The 18,586-nt window shown below is 40.2% G+C and overlaps 1 protein-coding gene across 1 annotated transcript; it reads left to right on the top strand.

Moving 5' to 3' along the window:
• Positions 1–8,460: 8,460 nt before the first annotated feature.
• LOC130233304 (H-2 class II histocompatibility antigen, A-Q alpha chain) lies at positions 8,461–18,177 on the top strand. Its single transcript, XM_056463264.1, has 4 exons — positions 8,461–8,620; positions 13,744–14,013; positions 17,476–17,760; positions 17,875–18,177. The coding sequence occupies exons 1-4, from the start codon at positions 8,563–8,565 to the stop codon at positions 18,033–18,035; spliced, it is 774 nt and encodes a 257-aa protein (XP_056319239.1). The 5' UTR covers positions 8,461–8,562; the 3' UTR covers positions 18,036–18,177.
• Positions 18,178–18,586: the final 409 nt, after the last annotated feature.

Here is an 18,586-nt window from a genome sequence, read left to right as displayed (position 1 = left end):
GGATCCTAGCTTTTTAATTAATGGCTGTATGTTTTTCTGTTTTTGCATATCTTAAAGGTCATATAGCATGTGCTTACAATCATGTGCTTGCATATGATCATGTTGTTTCCATACTTTCTAAATGAGTATCTTTATGTATGCTATTTTGGTGAGGGTTGTTTTTGTCTTGTTCAATATATATACATTGTTTAAATGTATTGCATACGCTCTGTCATAATGTTCTCTTTGGCGCATGACCTGCTGTGCTTCAGTTGTAAGGCCCTCAATTATAAGGCCCTGCATGTTTGTATGTCTCTTCAGCATCACTTGAATATAGGTATTTCTATAAGTTTTAACAGTATATTTTAATAGTAATCTATATTTTAATAGTGGCAGATTATATAGTGATTACATAATAAAAGTATAGTGATTACATAATAAAAGTTCCACTATGTGCATCAGAAAATCTCCAATACTACAAAACCAAATTTAAAACAATTTTAGTGTTAGTTTTGCTTAAGTTGCACACTATAGTTCATGTATAAATTTAATTAATTAATTCATTCATTCATTCATTTTCTTTTCAGCTTAGTCCTTTTACTAATCTGGGGTCGCCATAGCGGAATGAACCAGCAATTTATCCAGCATATGTTTTACGCTGCGGATGCCCTTCCAGCCGCAATCCATCTCTAGAAACTGTATAAATATCATTATACTTATATTGTAAAAATATTATTATTATTACTAAAGGCCTATATCATCCTGACAATCAAAAACAAAATGACATAATATCACAGGCTGTTGTTTTCTGACCGAGTGCACCTTAACATGAAGACACTCCTCATAGAGCTTGAGATACAGTTCTTTAGGATCTATAGCATTTGTACAATAAAGACTTGCAGGTTAAGGAAGCCACATGGGAGGAGGTTGCCACGGGCCTTGGTGCAGATGAAAAGTAAAAACACGCAGCCAGTGTTAAAGGCAAATGCCTGCACGCTGCTTCTGCTCTCCATAAGCGCTGCTCATGCTCTGCTCTCGCGTGCGGTGTGAGACAGGTGTAATGTGCACTTTTGGAAGATGTGTGTCACGGATTGGTCAGGCTCTCACGATCCCCACTCACGAAGATCACCATCACCTGACTTCTAATGAGCACACAGCTGCATCACATTCACGAGCACCAGATAAAAGCACAGCACTCCAGTCGCTCATTGTCCGGGCTCGTCTCGACGAAAGCGGACAACTGAGCGACCACTCAGCGTAGTCATCCTCAGCTAAAACAAACGCTTTACTTACCTGTTCTCTTTGTATTCCTCCTAGTCTTCCTGGTCCACCCGAATCGTCCTGTCTTCCAGTCCTTCCAAGTCTGTGTCATCCTCTGTCAGCTGTATCTGGTGTGTGCTGTCCATCCTCGTGTATTCCTGTTACCCAGCCACGGAGGAAAAGACCCCAACATCATTCCTGATCCTCCTGGCTATCCTTCATGTGCTCCTTGTTGTCATTTAATAAACACCCTAACGTTTCCTTACCTCTGTCTCCTGTCCGCTTCATAACAGAAGCCCGGACCAATAACGACGACAACATGAGCACCCCCGATCACTTTCAAGAGCTGGTGGACCAGTTGAAGCGGATTCTACAGCCACCAGCTCCACTTTCCAACGCACCACCAGCACCGAGCACTTCCGCCTCCACAGTTTCTTCTTCGGCCCTTCCTTCCAGTCCCATGGCCCGACCAGCGCCCTACTCAGGCGGAGCGGGGGAGTGCAATGGTTTTCTGTTACAATGTTCCCTCATATTCGAAATGCAACCTTCTCTATATCCCACAGATAAGTCAAAGATCGCCTACATCGTATCACTACTCTCTGGGCCTGCACTTAAATGGGCTGAGACGATCTGGAACCAAGCCGGGCCGGTCATGAATTCCATCACTACCTTCACGGAGTATTTCAAAGAGGTGTTTGGACGTTCTGATGGGGAAGTAGCCGCTGGAGAGCAGCTGTATCATCTAAAGCAAGGTACTCTATCTACACAGGAATATGCTCTCCGGTTTCGCACTCTAGCAGCTGCAAGTGGATGGAATGAGAGATCGTTGTTGACCACGTACCGGCTCGGCTTGGAACCCACTCTCCGAATCCAGCTGGCCACATTAGATGATACTATGGGTCTGGAGAGATTCATCCAACATTCTCTCCGATGTTCCGATCGTCTCCGTTCCTATCAACAGGACACCATCACCCCCTCGTCTGCACTCCTCCAATCGCCTGAGTCAACAGCCTCTCCAGAACCAGAACCCATGATAATAGAGTCTGGAAGACTGACATCAGCGGAACGACAGAGGAGGCTGACCCGGGGTCTGTGTCTATACTGCGGTGTCAGTGGACACACCCGTATGGAGTGTCCCCTTCGTCCCATTCGGACTTCAGTGAGTGTATTCAGTACGAATATTGAACAATGTAAACCACTTACTACCACCGTACAAATAACTACTGCCTCTATTTCTCTCCTTGTCACAGCCCTCATCGACTCCGGGTCAGCAGGGAACTTCATCTCCCAATCCCTCTGTCGTCAACTCCACCTACGTACTGAGGCGTCCTCGCATATATACCAGATACAACCGATAACCCAGTGCACTCGATCTTCGACCCGTATCCATCGACAATGCGAAGACATCCTTCTTCAAGTGGGGTTGTTACATCAAGAGAGGATTCAATTTCTGGTTCTGGAGGGTGCAAATATGGACATCATTCTAGGGCGCCCGTGGCTGGTGAAGCACGATCCCATCATCTCTTGGGGCACAGGAGAGATAAAGAAATGGGGATCTGGATGTACACCTACCTGTTTTCCAAATCTCCCTCTTCAAGGTCGGAACCCCATTTCTTTGTTTACAACATCGGTCGAGAGTCCTCCTGAGAAGCAGTCTATCCACATTCCTAAGGAGTACAGCTCCTTTCATGATGTCTTCTGCCCCAAGAGAGCTTCCCAGCTACCGCCGCATCGGCCATGGGACTGCGCGATCGACCTAGTTCCAGATGCCCAGTTGCCAAGAGGTAGGATCTACCCGCTCTCGCTTCCAGAGAATCAGGCAATGGAAGATTACATAAGGGAGGCTCTGAGTCAGGGGTACATACGTCACTCAAAATCACCAGCCGCCTCAAGCTTCTTCTTTGTGGCCAAGAAGGACGGAGGGCTGCGTCCATGCATCGACTACAGGGTCCTAAATAACGGTACAGTAAAATACCGATATCCCCTTCCTCTGGTACCAGCCGCTTTGGAACAGCTCCGAGAAGCTAAAGTCTTCACTAAATTGGACCTCCGCAGCGCGTATAATCTGATAAGAATACGTGAGGGGGACCAATGGAAGACAGCATTCGTGACCCCTACTGGCCACTATGAATATGAGGTCATGCCTTACGGTCTGGTCAACGCCCCCCTCCGTATTCCAAAACTTCATTCATGAAGTCCTCCGGGAGTTTCTTCACCACTTTGTAATAGTGTACATAGATGACATCCTCATTTACTCCCGGAGTGAGGCCGAACATCGCCAACACGTTGCGGAGGTCCTACACACATTGAGAGAACATCACCTCTACCTCAAAGCGGAGAAATGCTCATTCCACCAGAAGTCGATTCATTTCTTGGGATACATCATTGACCAAACCGGTATACGTATGGATGGGAAGAAAATTGAGGCTGTTCTATCCTGGTCAGAACCCACTTCCATTAAGGAGCTCCAGAGGTTTCTTGGGTTTGCTAACTTTTATAGACGGTTTATCAAGGACTACAGCAGGATTACATCACCTCTCACTAATCTCCTCAAGGGTAAACCCAAAGGACTGGAGTGGACCAAAGAAGCAGCCGCAGCCTTCCGCCTTCTTAAGAAGGAGTTCACAAGGGCCCCACTCCTGACTCATCCTGACCCAAATCTTCCTTTCGTGGTGGAAGTGGACGCATCCACCACCGGCGTCGGGGCAGTATTATCCCAACATCATGATACACCGCCCCGACTGCATCCCTGTGCCTATTTCTCTCGGAAGTTGAGCCCGGCGGAGCAGAATTACAGCATAGGAGACAGGGAGCTTCTAGCAATCAAGCTAGCCTTGGAGGAGTGGCGTCACTGGTTGGAGGGAGCCAAACATCCGTTCCAGGTGATCACAGATCACAAAAACCTCCAATATATCAAAGAGGCCAAGAGACTATGTCCACGTCAAGCCAGATGGTCACTTTTCTTCTCACGTTTTGATTTCTCCATTTCCTATCGTCCAGGACCCAAGAATCTAAGAGCAGACGCTCTCTCTCGTTTACACGAGCATCACGATCATGAAGAACTCCCAACGAAGATTCTTCCCGAACACATCTCCATTTGTCCGATCACCTGGAACGCTCCTCCAGTCGTTGCCACTCCGGAAGCCCCTGCTCCGCCGGGATGCCCTCCTCATCGGCAGTTCATACCACCTGAACACCGGGTAGATCTGATCCACTCCTTACATACCTCGCTAGGCACTGGACATCCAGGGATCAACAATACTCTCTCGCTAGTATCCCAACGATTCTGGTGGCCAAACATGGCAAGGGATGTGAGGCAATATGTTCAGGGCTGTAAGGACTGTGCCCAATCCAAGAGCCCACGTCATCTACCCGCTGGAAAGCTCCATCCCTTGCCGATTCCGAACCGTCCCTGGTCACACCTAGGAGTGGACTTTATCACTGACCTCCCCTCGTCAGAAGGTAATACCTGTATTCTAGTCATCGTAGATAGATTCTCAAAGTTTGTCAAACTAATCCCTCTGAAAGGTCTTCCCACAGCCTTTGAAACAGCCGACAATATCTTTAATCAAGTCTTCAGGTCATTTGGTATTCCAGAAGATATTGTGTCGGACAGAGGTCCACAGTTCATCTCACGTCTATGGAAAGCCTTCTTCAAGCTCCTAGGTGTGGCCGTCAGCCTCTCTTCTGGATATCATCCCCAAACCAACGGGCAGACAGAGAGGAAGATTCAGGAGGTGGGACGGTTCCTGAGGACCTTCTGCAGTGGTCACCAGAGCTCCTGGAGCCAGTATTTGGGCTGGGCAGAATATGCCCAAAATTCACTGCGGCAACCCTCCACCGGACTCACGCCATTCCAGTGCGTCCTGGGCTTCCAACCACCGCTCTTTCCCTGGGATGGCGAACCATCTGATGTCCCCGCAGTGGATCACTGGTTCCGGGAGAGCGAGAGAGTCTGGGACGAGGCTCATCAACATCTGCAGAGGGCAGTCCGTCGAAGCAAGGTAACCGCCGATAGAAGAAGGTCTGAAGAACCCAGATACACACCCGGACAAAAGGTGTGGCTATCCACCCGGGACATACGCATGCGACTGCCCTCTCGCAAGTTAAGTCCCCGATTTGTTGGTCCCTTCACCATCGTGGAACAGGTTAACCCCGTCACCTACAAACTACAATTACCCTCTCACTACCGTATTCACCCTACATTCCACGTATCACTCCTGAAACCCTATCACGATCCTGTTCTTCCCTCCACAGAGCCTGACCACGAAGAGGAACCCCCTCCTCCACTGCTCCTAGAAGAAGGAGCCGTCTACGCAGTGAAGGAGATCTTGCGTTCCCGACGTCGTGGTGGCCAGTTGGAGTACCTGGTGGACTGGGAAGGGTACGGCCCCGAAGAAAGGACATGGGTTCCCAGAGCTGATATTCTCGATCCTAGTCTCATGGTGGAGTTTCATGAGAGCCACCCTGAGTTCCCAGCGCCTAGAGGCAGAGGGAGACCACCACGGCGTCGGAGGTGTCGGCCCTCAGGAGCGGGCCCTGGGGAGGGGGGTACTGTCACGGATTGGTCAGGCTCTCACGATCCCCACTCACGAAGATCACCATCACCTGACTTCTAATGAGCACACAGCTGCATCACATTCACGAGCACCAGATAAAAGCACAGCACTCCAGTCGCTCATTGTCCGGGCTCGTCTCGACGAAAGCGGACAACTGAGCGACCACTCAGCGTAGTCATCCTCAGCTAAAACAAACGCTTTACTTACCTGTTCTCTTTGTATTCCTCCTAGTCTTCCTGGTCCACCCGAATCGTCCTGTCTTCCAGTCCTTCCAAGTCTGTGTCATCCTCTGTCAGCTGTATCTGGTGTGTGCTGTCCATCCTCGTGTATTCCTGTTACCCAGCCACGGAGGAAAAGACCCCAACATCATTCCTGATCCTCCTGGCTATCCTTCATGTGCTCCTTGTTGTCATTTAATAAACACCCTAACGTTTCCTTACCTCTGTCTCCTGTCCGCTTCATAACAATGTGAAGCTGTCACAGTTGGATTTAATAATTCAGAAGTCATATCTAGTGTGCCCGAGCACAAGCACAGGTAAAGACTCCACAGGTAAAACAGCAGCATGATGTTAATGGACCAAACATGCTCCTTGGTCTCTCCTTTTTAGGGTTCACAATGTCAGAAACGTTATTGGGACATATCAAAGACAACCCTTATGGCAAAAATGAGCATCTATACTCCTATATGATGGATTCTGCTGATAATATTGGCAACAATAATGATGACTGTCACACAAGGTAGGTAAATTTCTTAGGAGTCTAAAAGTTGGAAGAGTGAAATCATACACTGTCAAAAATATCTGTTAATTATTCTGAAAAATACCGGTAGCTGTGGTTGACAGAATTATTCTGTAAAAAATACAGAAGTTTTATAGAACTGTTTAAATGTACAAAAAATAACCGTATTTCATGAACTGATACAATCAACCCAGGCTTATTCTGAAAACGTAGCGAATTATGTAGCCGGAGGTACGTTTAGCTGCATTTAATTTTTTTAAAAGAACGCTACGGGGCGGTATGACGCCATTCCTTTTAGCGCTTACCGGCTGTCCGCTTACCTTCGTGTGGAGGGCTTTCCTGCCGCAACCAGTTTGTCTGGTTAGCTCGTCCTGTACATCGGCGGACTTGAGACGCAGAAAGGAGCTGACCGATGACAGAGTTTGAGTCCGGGGAAGAGTGGTTCCAGAAATCAGGTAAGAGAAAAACTGATTCCAAGAAACAAAAGTAAACAAGTTCATAACAGGGTGAGAATGTGGTAAAACCCGAAAACGTGGTAAAAATCAGACTAGAGCTTTTCTTTTTCTGGACGGCTTTTGTAAATTGTTGGTTGGGTTTGGGGAAGTAAGCGGGCGGGCGGGTCAATCGGTAAAATTGGTTGGGTTCAGGGAAGGAGGAGGGTTGGTCGGCCGATTGGCCGGTCGGTCAGTCATTCATTCAGCCAGTCGGACAGACGGTCGTTCGACAGCGGCCTCTGGTGGGTTTACATGAGAACAGCGCGGGCGCAAACGGCACTTGCGAGAGACATTTGAGAAGCGAAAAAGCGCAGGTTTCCCAGGTTTCTCCAGAAACGTCCATGGGACTACATTTTCAGAATGAGCCTGGGTTAGATACAATGTTCATTTATAAACATTTGAGCAATAACAATGTGAACATATTGGTATTGATTATTGTTATAGCTATAATGTGTTAATGTGTGATTGCAATTAGCAAACAGATTTTCACTGAATTGGTAACTACACAGTTACCTTTAAATAAAAGAAGGTGGAACATACACAACAAATTCATTAGTGTTCATTTTCGAGTGTTGCGTTAATTCAGAGTAAAGTGTTGAAATTCTAGAGTTAGATAAAGATAAAATAACCCTCTCAGTCTTACAAGCTGATTTGCTTCCTTGTCATACAGAGTTACATGTATCTAACGCTAATACAGTGTTGACTACTACATCCGAGAATTTATGCAGCAAAATCCCTGAGGGATTTTTTCTGATGCCATTTTCTTTTGCCACGAGGAGCAATGAGAAGAAGCAACTGGTGAGTAAAAGTATTTAAAATGTTTGTATATAGACATTTGACATCCAAATCATTATATATACCTTAGTTTTAAACATCTCACAAAAAAGCATCATTTTTCATCTTTATTTTGTTCTGTACTAGCTATGTTAGATTAAAACTAAAGAAAATTAAAGCTGTCCGAAAACTTTGGTTAAAATGCAAGAAAATACGGTTTGTGACTGTTTTAAATTGTTTTCTTTAAACAGTAACCGAATAGTTAATAAAGTGTTGGCGATATTAAACAAAATATATTTTTATTTCTGTGCAGTGTTGAAAATTTAACCTAACTTAACACATAACACTGAGTGGTGTTCATATGATCCTTTGTTATGTTAATATTTTACACTATAAGAATTAGGGTAGTTAAATCTACTATCTAAAATTTGCAGTGTATAATCAAGGCCCTTAAACATTCACAGTTATTAATAATCATAAAGACATAGGAAAGGATATGTTTTACTCCATCCTGGAGCGGACATCCATAAGAAAATTCACTCCATCTTCCAGTAGACTTAAGGAATCATAGATAAGACATTGGATAAGATTAGATTAGCAAGCAGCTTGACAGCTAAGCAAACACTTTCTTCTTCCTCTTAGAGACAATGATGTCATTGTGTGGGTAAATTCTGAGTGGACGATGCAAAAGCCCTAACAGAGGAAATAACACCTGTGTTTGTCACCTGAGTAGTTTTATTTGTTCAACTGTTATAAAGATGGAGCTGTACATAACCCTTTTCACCTTAACCACCCTTCTCTCAACTCATGCTGAAAGTAAGTAAACATTTTTAATCACTTTAAACTTTTTTTTACATCAGTTCAAAACATGTTTGTTTGCTGCATATTTAAATACATAATTTCGCTCAAGCATTGTTTCAAAACAAGATCATTGTAGTATGTCATAAAATAAAATAAAACGTTTGTTTTTTGTAGTTTTTTACAAGAAAGTAACATCCCAGACTGCAGACCTTTATTGAATTATCAATGAATGAACAGTCGAAAAGTTGAAACTTCAACATTGATTTTTCATCAGGTTTGCACCCTCAAAATAATGTTTTTTTTTAAGATAGAAACAGTCTCAAGAACTAACGAGAATAATGAGTGTTGAAAAATAGATGAAAACCACCTGCCTTTAACAAGCAGAATCACTGAAGAAACACAAAGCTACAGCTGACTTCAGTCATAGCTTTAGATTAAATCAACTGAAATAAAACACATTCAATATTTCAAAATCTCAGCAGAGGATCATTAAACAAATCAGCAGCTTCAGTTATAAATAATCTGTTTGACTTTATTTCTGTCAGACATCTACAAAAGCCCTCAGTCACAATTATTAAGAATTAATATTTAGTCATTTTATTGTAAATAAGAGTTTTCAGAAGTCACCGCTGTGGTGAAGAAGGGTTGCTTTTCTTGGAGTCTCTGCACTTTAAAGTTAGCTTGTTTTACATTGTTGTGACTGTATGTTATGGCAAGAAAAATATCAGATTTTTTTTTTTGTCAGAGGTTTAATTTTGAGTTGGTGAGTCTGGTAAAGATGGCATGCTGTCATTACAATAGTTTTCCGATCGCACACGAGGACATGCGCCAAACAAATAAATAAATAAGGGAAAGAAAACGTATAGCTGGTCAGTTTAAGACAGCCTATTCCATTAAACACCTTATAGGCTAGGGGCCTTTTTGCTCATGAGCGCCCAAAAAAAGGAAATTTTACCAATCAGGTCACTTTGAGAAAAAGCATGCCCATAGCTCGCCTGAAGTGCAATGATTCAAGGATTGATCAATTTCATTGCAGTCGTGACACACCAACATATCTGGCCCAGTTCAGGCTTAGTTATGTGTTGTTAACTTGGCTAAGACTTGGTCCAGATATGGTCCATGTTTGGCCCTTGTCTGGAAGCCAGACTTGGTCCAGTCATGTACCGTAATTCACTGCGGCATGTGGGCCAAGCATAAGCTGATTGTGAGGGCCAAAGCTGGGCCAGGGATATTTTGCTACGTGGGTGGGTGGTCAGTGATGATGAATTGTGTAAAATAAAGGCACTGTGGTGTACATTACATTGAGCTAATGGTAGAATGACATTCAGCAATATATTGGTCAAGTTTATGGCCGTTTCCACTGTCAAAAGGCGTACCGTACCAAACCGAACTGTACCGTACCACTTTTTAGACACCCTTTTGAAAGGGTACCAAACATGAGAAAGGGTAACAAAAGGCAGAGCTAGACGCGCAGCTGAATGCTATTGGTTTACAGAGATACGTCATTCGCTTATGCAACAAGCCAGAATGAAAACAAAAAACCCGCCATATTTAAAATACACACACAGCCGAGAGATTACAGCAGAATTACATATAATAATGAGCCATGGTCGACCCGGGCTCAAACAAACCTTGTCGTCGTTTTAAGGAACAGCCACAAAGCCAAAAAGAAGAGCAGATTTACCCTGTGCCGCATAGTTTTTTACGAGCCAGTCTGAAACGCGAGCGGTTTCGCTTTCGTACTTGCGCTCGCCGCTCGTCTATATTTAAAATAACAAACCGCTTGAACTGATGATAATAACATGCGCTTGAACCTGTCAGAAACTGACAGACGCAAGAGTGAAGCGCGAAAAAACAAAGGAGAAGCCGGGAAAAAAAGAGCACATAATTTTTTCACCAAACATGAACAAGCTGCCATGTTAAAATACTATTATTATCACCTTTTGGACTCTTATAAACTCAGAATGATGGAATTAGTGTCAACAGAGGCTACATGTGCTGCTGAAGATAAAGACACAGATGAAAGGTTTACACTGACTTTTGTGTTGTTGTTGAACCTAAATAAGAACTAAATGTATTCTGTGTGTAGTTCTTCTGTAGTTGGTAATATATCAGAGACTGTAAGGGGCTGTATGTGTTCATATATGTTGTATTTATTTATTTAGTTTAAATAATTACAGACGTTACCGTAGGCTATTTTGCACGGTCATTGACCTGCAGTTATAATCAACTCATGTTCATAGAAAAGTTAGTAATAAACATTTACACAGAAGTATTTGTGTATGAAGTCTCTGTTTTGTGAGAAGTGCTTCTCATATGATATGTAAGCGACCCATACAGCTTTACTGTAGACATTTTCATGAGCGAAAATGAAGCCGACTGAAACTTTCTGTCATACACAACGCCCACTAAAAGGCTACCCTTGGTAGTGAAAACACAAGCCTGATAAAACTGACCCGTACCGACCCGAACTGTACCGTACTGTACTGTACTAGTCAGTGGAAATGAGCTATTAGAAAGCACACTGAACACCACAATCAGTTTAAAAACACTGACAGGTGTTTCATCAAGATTTAATGTATGAGTCTCAATGATGGTGACAAATTTTCTTGCCACAGTGCATATTGGGAGTCATAGATGAGTGTTTTTTACGTCCAGCATTCACTGTGGCAAGAAATTTGTCACCATCATTAAGACTCGTAATTTTGATGTCTGTGTGTTTTGAAGGGTTCAAATGTTTAACGTGTTTTTAAAACCTGATCAAAGCACTGCTTAATATTCAGAATCACATGACTTATTTTAGTAGCTCAATGAAATCATCATAATGTTATCATCACATTACAAAACTAAACCACTAACTCAATGAGGGAATCAAAACTATTACAGTAAATCTGATGCAGCAATCTCTTTGCTTTTAGTCTGTCGTGCCATAACACATGTAAAGGTCCATCTATTAGTCCAATGACGGACTAATAAAGGCTTCACAGAGACCCTTGCCTGGTCTTGAGTTGATGTGAAGACCATTTTCCCTGGAGTGGAGCATCTGGCAAAGATCTTATCAAAGTCAATACCCAAATTAACCGAAATTGTAAAATATTACAGTGAAATTAAGACTACTTTACCAATCACACAGAGGCATTTAAAATGACGCCAAACATGAATATAGAGCCACGAGATACATCATACTTGGACATTCTGTCTGGAATGTGAGTGAGCAGCTCTGGTGGAGAAGGTAAAGCTGAGGGTAGAGGATGCTTGATCGAGACAGTTGAAAAACTGGTTTCCAAGCTGATCTTCTTCTCAGATTAGAAAGTGTATTGTTTTAGTGCCTAACAGTTCTCGTGGCCGTGTCTTGTGTGGAATTCCATAACAGTTCTCAGGGTTTAATATTATGGAGAGACTTAACATCCTTACACACACAACTTCAACAAAAACCAAATTAACATGATAAATTAAGAATCAAAGAGACCAAGTAAAGCAACCACTCGTCACCATAATGGTGACTTCTGAAAACATTTTTAATCAAACCAAATAATAATTCATTCATTCCTTTTCTTTTTGGCTTAGTCCCTTTATTAATCCGGGGTCACCACAGTGGAATGAACCGCCAACTTATCCAGCACATGTTTTATGCAGTGGATGCCCTTCCGGCCGCAACCCATCTCCGGGAAAATATTAACTTTTAGTTCTCAATAAATGAAAATGAAGATTTGACTAGACGTCTAAAATAAAGTCAAACAGGGTAGTAATAAGTGAAGTTGCTGGAGATGTTAATAGAGTTGTTTAATGATCCTCTGCTGAGATTTTGAGAGATTCAATGTGTTTTATTTCAGTTGATTTAATCGTCGGTTGTGATTAAAGTCCAAAAAAGATAATAGTTTGTATCATTGTTTTGACACTTTGACATCAGACATCATCTGGACACTTTGCTTAATGGAATGTTAAATCAACTATGGTTGTTAAGATTCAATTAATTTGATTAATTTAATGTAATTTTCAAGTTAGTGAAGTTGTCAGATAAATGAGAAGAAAATCATAAAATTATGTCTTTATGTATTAATTTGATACAAACTGAAGTCAGTTGTAGTTTTGTGTTCCTTCGGTGATTCTGCTTGTTAACAGCAGGTGTTCATCATCAATTATCAATAACACTCAATTAATTACTTAATGATATCATTAACTTAATCACTGACTACGTTTACATGGACATCAGTAATCGAATTATTTGCTTTAATCTAATTAGTAGAATAATAAGGCTAAGGTGTTTTCATGAGTTGCTTAAGTGTTACTTTCATGATCCTGTTTAACATGTTTAACACATAATTCGATTAACGTCATCGCGTCATAAAGTATCCGCATTTCCTCCAGAGTTTCATGTAATTTCGGGTGTTTAATTTTTAATTTGTGGACTTTAACTGCAGTTTGGCACTTTCACTTTCATTCACGAATATTTCCTGCATCCCCTCCGTGACAAATGAGAAATTGGACGCAACTATGAATTGCTGGAGGTGTTGTTTTAATGAAAGTTCATACTAGATGCTAAATGGAAGAAAAAAAAAACCTCTGCATTTCACAATGCAGGTGTCTGTGGTCTACACTGACTCGGTAGGTGCAAAGAGTGTCAAACAGCCGTGCGAGCTCGTGTGTGTGTGTGTGTGTGTGTGTGTGTGTGTGTGTGTGTGTGTGTGTGTGTGTGTGTGTGTGTGTGTGTGTGTGGACTATCCTGTTGCAAAACGCTGCGAAAAGTCCTACATGAAGCTAATAATTCGATTAAGGCGTTTACATGTCTGTAATGCACTTTAATAATGCGACTAAAATCGGCAAACTCCACACGTCTTAATTCGATTTCTTTTTAGTTTGATTATGACCTTAATCTGATTCAATTAATCAAAAATAGCTGTTTACATGGTTAACTCTTAATCAGAGTATTGTCTTAATCGCATTAAAATCGAATTATTGGTGTCCATGTAAACGTAGTCACTGCGCCTGTGTTTTAAGGTGCAAACCTGAAGAAAACTCAACATTGAATTTTCTTAATTCAATTAAGTTGAATTTCTATTTCATGTGTTACTAAGCTTATACTGTAACTAAAGTAAAAGTTAATAAACTAAACTTCATTAATGCCTATTCTATTTCAGTTGTACATGAATATTTTGCAATTCATGGATGCTCTTATACAGACGAAGAGGGTATGCATGCAGTTGATGGAGAGGATATGCATGGAGTTGATAATGAGGAGATGTGGCATGCTGACTATAGTCTGAATTCAGGAGTACTAACGTTACCTGACTTTGGAGACCCTATTGCATTTCCTGGATTTTATGAAACAAGTGTTATTGAAATGACAGGATGCAAACGTGATGTAGTCTCTTTGACTAAAATTTTTAACAGCCCACCTCCAGAAATGGGTAAGGCATGATGATGTTCATTGAAATGTTCTGCATGAAAAGCCCCATAAATTAATTGCAAAATACTAACAGCTGCAGTTAGCAGGAATTTTTATCTGTTATTTTACAGTTCTCTACCATATAATACAGTATGTTAAATTTTAAAGTTTAAGTTATACAGCATAATGTATTAAATAGAGTAACTGCCATTGCAATTGTAAATTAATTGGTGCTCTGTAGATACCAGGAGTTAAATGGATGTTTTCAGTTTTATTTATTTATATTTTATATTATTCATTAATTTTATTTACAAAATAAAGTAAAAATTAGTACTAATATGCTTACATTACTAACATTACTTATGAATAATATTAATATAAATGACAGTTTTCCATAAATGAAAAGAGTTAAGTTTTATAGTAACATGCTGTACAGCCAGATTTTTACAGTTAACCCTTTCACGCATAGGATCACACTGGTGTGATCAGCCTAGCCTGGTTCCTGAAGCATAAGATCACACTTATATAATTAGAATGTTCAGAGTGCTCGTTATGAACTGCTCAAATTTAAATCCGATGGCTCGCACTGAGGCACAGAAAGAGGTGCGAGTGCTTTATCTGTAATTTATCTGTGTTTTCAAACATTCATTTTATGTTTCAGACATACAAATACACATAATTACTAGCAAAACATACCATTTAAGGTTTGTAAAAGACACACGGATGTCTATGAAGAAGGCAATGATAATTATTTTTCAATATAACTGGATATGGGGTTTTATTCATGTAAGATACACACTATTTATGTTACTAGAATATTTTCTCTCCTCCTCTTCCAGGCGAACAGTAACTTACTTTTATGTATTTTGGAAGAAAATTATGAATAAACATTATGTAAATACAGCAGCTCAGATCTCTGCTGCAGCGGAGACTAAACATGGCAGCCCCATTACACATCATATAACAAATAATACGATCATTATTAAGCTGTTTAAAAGATTAAAAGATGTTCTAACATTCATTTGAGAATCTGAGGATCAGAAATTTTACAATATAATTACAACATTTGTCAATATAGACCCTTTTCATTTTTACGGGTTTCTCTGTAGCAGAAGTCATCATAGTTAGAACTTAGAGTGCAGTGAATGGGAGAATACAACAAATATTTTTTTTTACAATCTTATTTATTGAAACAATAAAAGAAAGACTCCATGATGGTGTTATCAAGACTTTCAGAAAAAGAAGAAAAAAAATACTGTAAGACTAAAATGGCATGTCATATTTACTGTTCTGCTCCAGAAGCGGCATTAGAAATGCCTCGCACAAGCGGTAATTAGTTTTTTGTCATTTGAAGCAAATATTATATAATATATACGTATATACAAAAAATTGTTCAAACATTTAAAAAAAAATCTAAATATTAAAAACTTTCAAGGATTGCAAGTGCAAAAAGAAGAAACAAAATACGATATATATACATAAATCATTCCCCCTAAGAACAATTGTGTCTAAATGACATCTTTTAGACATTCCTTTTGGACGTTAAGATGCTGAAATGATGTCCACTTTGGGTTCAGAATGAAAGTTATTATGATGTCTTTTTTGGACAAACACAGCCTCAGATGAAATCAACTAAAACATTAAATCTCTCAAAATCTCAGCAGAGGTTCATTAAACGCCTCTGCAAACAGCATCAGCAGCTTCATTCATTCCTTTTCCTTCAGCTTAGTCACTTTTTCAGAGGTCGCCACAGTGGAATAAATCGCCTATTATAATATTAAATTATTAATTTTACTATTAATTAATAATTAATAGTATTAATTTGTATTAATTAGTACGCCTACTATTATATTAAAGCTATTCCGGCGCATATTTTACACAGCAAATACCCTTTCAGCCGCAGTTCAGTACTGGGAAACACCCATACACACTCATTCACACACATAAACTATGGCCAATTTAGTTTATTCAATTCATTTATAGCACATCCTTGGACTGCGGGGGAAACCAGAGCACCCAGAGGAAACCCACGCCAACAAGGAGAAAACATGAAAACTCCACACGGAAATGCCAACCAGCCCAGCCGGGACTCTAACCAGCGACCTTGTTGCTGTGAGGCAACTATATGTTATCATTGAATCAAACTTTTAAATGACCCAGCAGTATTAACAATCTGCTTCTTCCCATAACAAGTCACATCATTTAGCTCACCTTAAAAGAGTGACCCCAAGTAAAGCAACCACTCTTGACTGTAATAATGATTTTGAAAACTTGTCCTTTCAATAAAACAACTAAAACATTTAATTCTTAATAAACGTGAAGGGGACGTTTGTAGACCTCTGGCAGTAATAATGTCCAACAGGTTAATAATACAGTAAGTGAAGCTGCTGATGTTGTTGAGTTGTTTATTGATCCTCTGCTGAGATTTTGAGAGATTTAATGTTTTAGTTGATTTCATCTAAGGCTGAGTCCAAAAAGTATGTCATAAAAGCTTTCATTCTGCACCATTAGGGAACGTCATTTCAACATCTATTTGTCTGAAAGAAACGCCTAGAAGACATTTAAAAAGGGTTCATTTATGGAAATTTTTTAACTAATTCTAATTGTCATTAAAATGTTAGATGTCCCAAAAATAAAGATTATGTTATGAATTACCCTGAGGTTATACCAAATCCTTGAGACCTTCGTTTGACTTCAGAACAGAAAAGATTGTATTTTGGGTAAAATCTGAGAGCTCCCTCATAGAAAGAAAGCTTTCTGACTCTTTAAAGTCCAGAAAGGTACCAAAAATATCCTCAAAACCACTTGCTTTAATGCAGTGGTTTCAAACTCAATTACTGGAACGCCACAGCTCTGCAAATGCTTAATATTCTCTAGTAGTCTTGAATACCTTGATTATTTGGATCAACTGTGTTTGATTAGGGTTGGAGCAAAACTGTGCAGAGCTGCGGCGCTCCAGGAATTGAGTTTGAGACCCATGCTTTAGTGGTTCAATTAGAATATTATCAACTAGAATACTTTTGTGTGCACATAAAATAAAAATTACTTTACTTAACAATTTCTTCTCCTTAGTGTCAGTATAGGTTGTGCGTTCACATGTCATGTTTGACTGCATGTCTGCATTACCTCAGATGCACCTGTTCTTTGTTTCCGGCGGGTTTACATCACTTCATACCCTAAACTAACACTCAAGATATGCAACTGTTGAATGGAATATATATATTTTTTGTGCATACTAAAGAATTCTCACCAAAGGTCTCAGGGTGTGAGTAAATACACAACACAGTGAGTAATATGCAAGCATTTTCTTTTGTGGGTTAACTAACCTTTTAACAAATCTTTTTATTTAGGAAAAATTAATAATGTTACTGCACTTTGGGGGCTTTCGTGTGTGGGAACAGAAATTAATTTAGTTCTATATGCATAGTTTTGTTATGGTGATATCAATACTTGTTTAAACTAATGCAGTTATTTGTGTTTCTAGACCCACCACAGACATCTATATATCCAAAAGATGATGTAGAGCTGGGTGTTCAGAACACTCTTGTCTGCCATGCGACTGGATTCTATCCTCCGTCTATTAGAATCTTGTGGACTAAGAATAATGTCAATGTGACAGAAGGCATTAGTTTAAGTCAGTATCGTCCAAGGGTAGATGGCACCTTCAACATCTTCTCCACATTTAGGTTCATACCAGCTGAAGGAGACATTTACAGCTGCAGAGTGATCCATGAAGCACTGCTTGGTCAACCTCAGGCCAAAATATGGGGTGAGTATGAGGTGTTATATCTTTTTCTTTCAACTCTTATTCTGTTAAAAACAATATTTTCAGCTGTTGTAATTTTCATGCATCCTCCAATATTCTACTTATGTATTTTGCCAGATGTTGATGTTGCCATCCCAAGTGTCGGACCATCAGTGTTCTGTGGAGTGGCTCTGTCTCTTGGACTTTTGGGCATCGCTATTGGAACTTTCTTTTTTATAAAAGCAAACAACCACAATGGAGATATGGAAGTAAACGAACAAACTGATAATTTAAAGTAATTGGGTATTTTGAAACTGGGTTTAATATTTTTGTTTTGTTTGTTGTTGTTTTTTTAATACATTTGATGATGTTCAATTATCAATTTGCAAGTGTTTTGCTATTTGCATGTGTTTTCTTAAGCCATAGCAAATTTGAGGTCTCTCTGCCACACTGTAAAAAAAAAACTTTTAAAAAGTCAGATTCTACAGCAAAATGATTTTTTTCACACCAAAACAGTAATATTCTGTTAAAAATAGTGCATTTTGGGTAATCTTTTTGTTTTCAAGAAAGTAACCAACAGCAGAAAGACTTACTGTCTTACTGTTAATTTTTAGGGCAATTTTTCAAAGTCAATAGCAGTAAACTGTAAATTAACAGAGCTCATGAGAAGCTCAAAATGGGCAGGTCAGCTCCAAGTGGCTGGGACCTGAGCTCCAAGTGGGCTGACCAAACCACCTGAAGTTTTCATTGATCTATTTAAATGTCTCCTACACTGTAAAAACTGTATGTGATTTTAACAGTAAAAGTTTGTACAAATTACAGTGAAAATATATTAAATGATTAACAGCTC

The sequence above is a fragment of the Danio aesculapii genome, chromosome 8 (genome assembly GCF_903798145.1).
Source record: "Danio aesculapii chromosome 8, fDanAes4.1, whole genome shotgun sequence".
Lineage (NCBI taxonomy): Eukaryota > Metazoa > Chordata > Actinopteri > Cypriniformes > Danionidae > Danio > Danio aesculapii.
Note: the sequence above shows the minus strand (reverse complement) of the source record. Positions and strands in the feature narration are given on the sequence as shown.

Coding starts and splice junctions, on each gene's coding strand:
- LOC130233304 (XM_056463264.1), top strand. CDS start 8,563: ATGGAGCTGTACATAACCCTTTTCACCTTAACCACCCTTCTCTCAACT. Junction 8,621..13,743: donor TCTCTCAACTCATGCTGAAA/GTAAGTAAACAT, acceptor ATTCTATTTCAG/TTGTACATGAATATTTTGCA. Junction 17,761..17,874: donor ACCTCAGGCCAAAATATGGG/GTGAGTATGAGG, acceptor GTATTTTGCCAG/ATGTTGATGTTGCCATCCCA.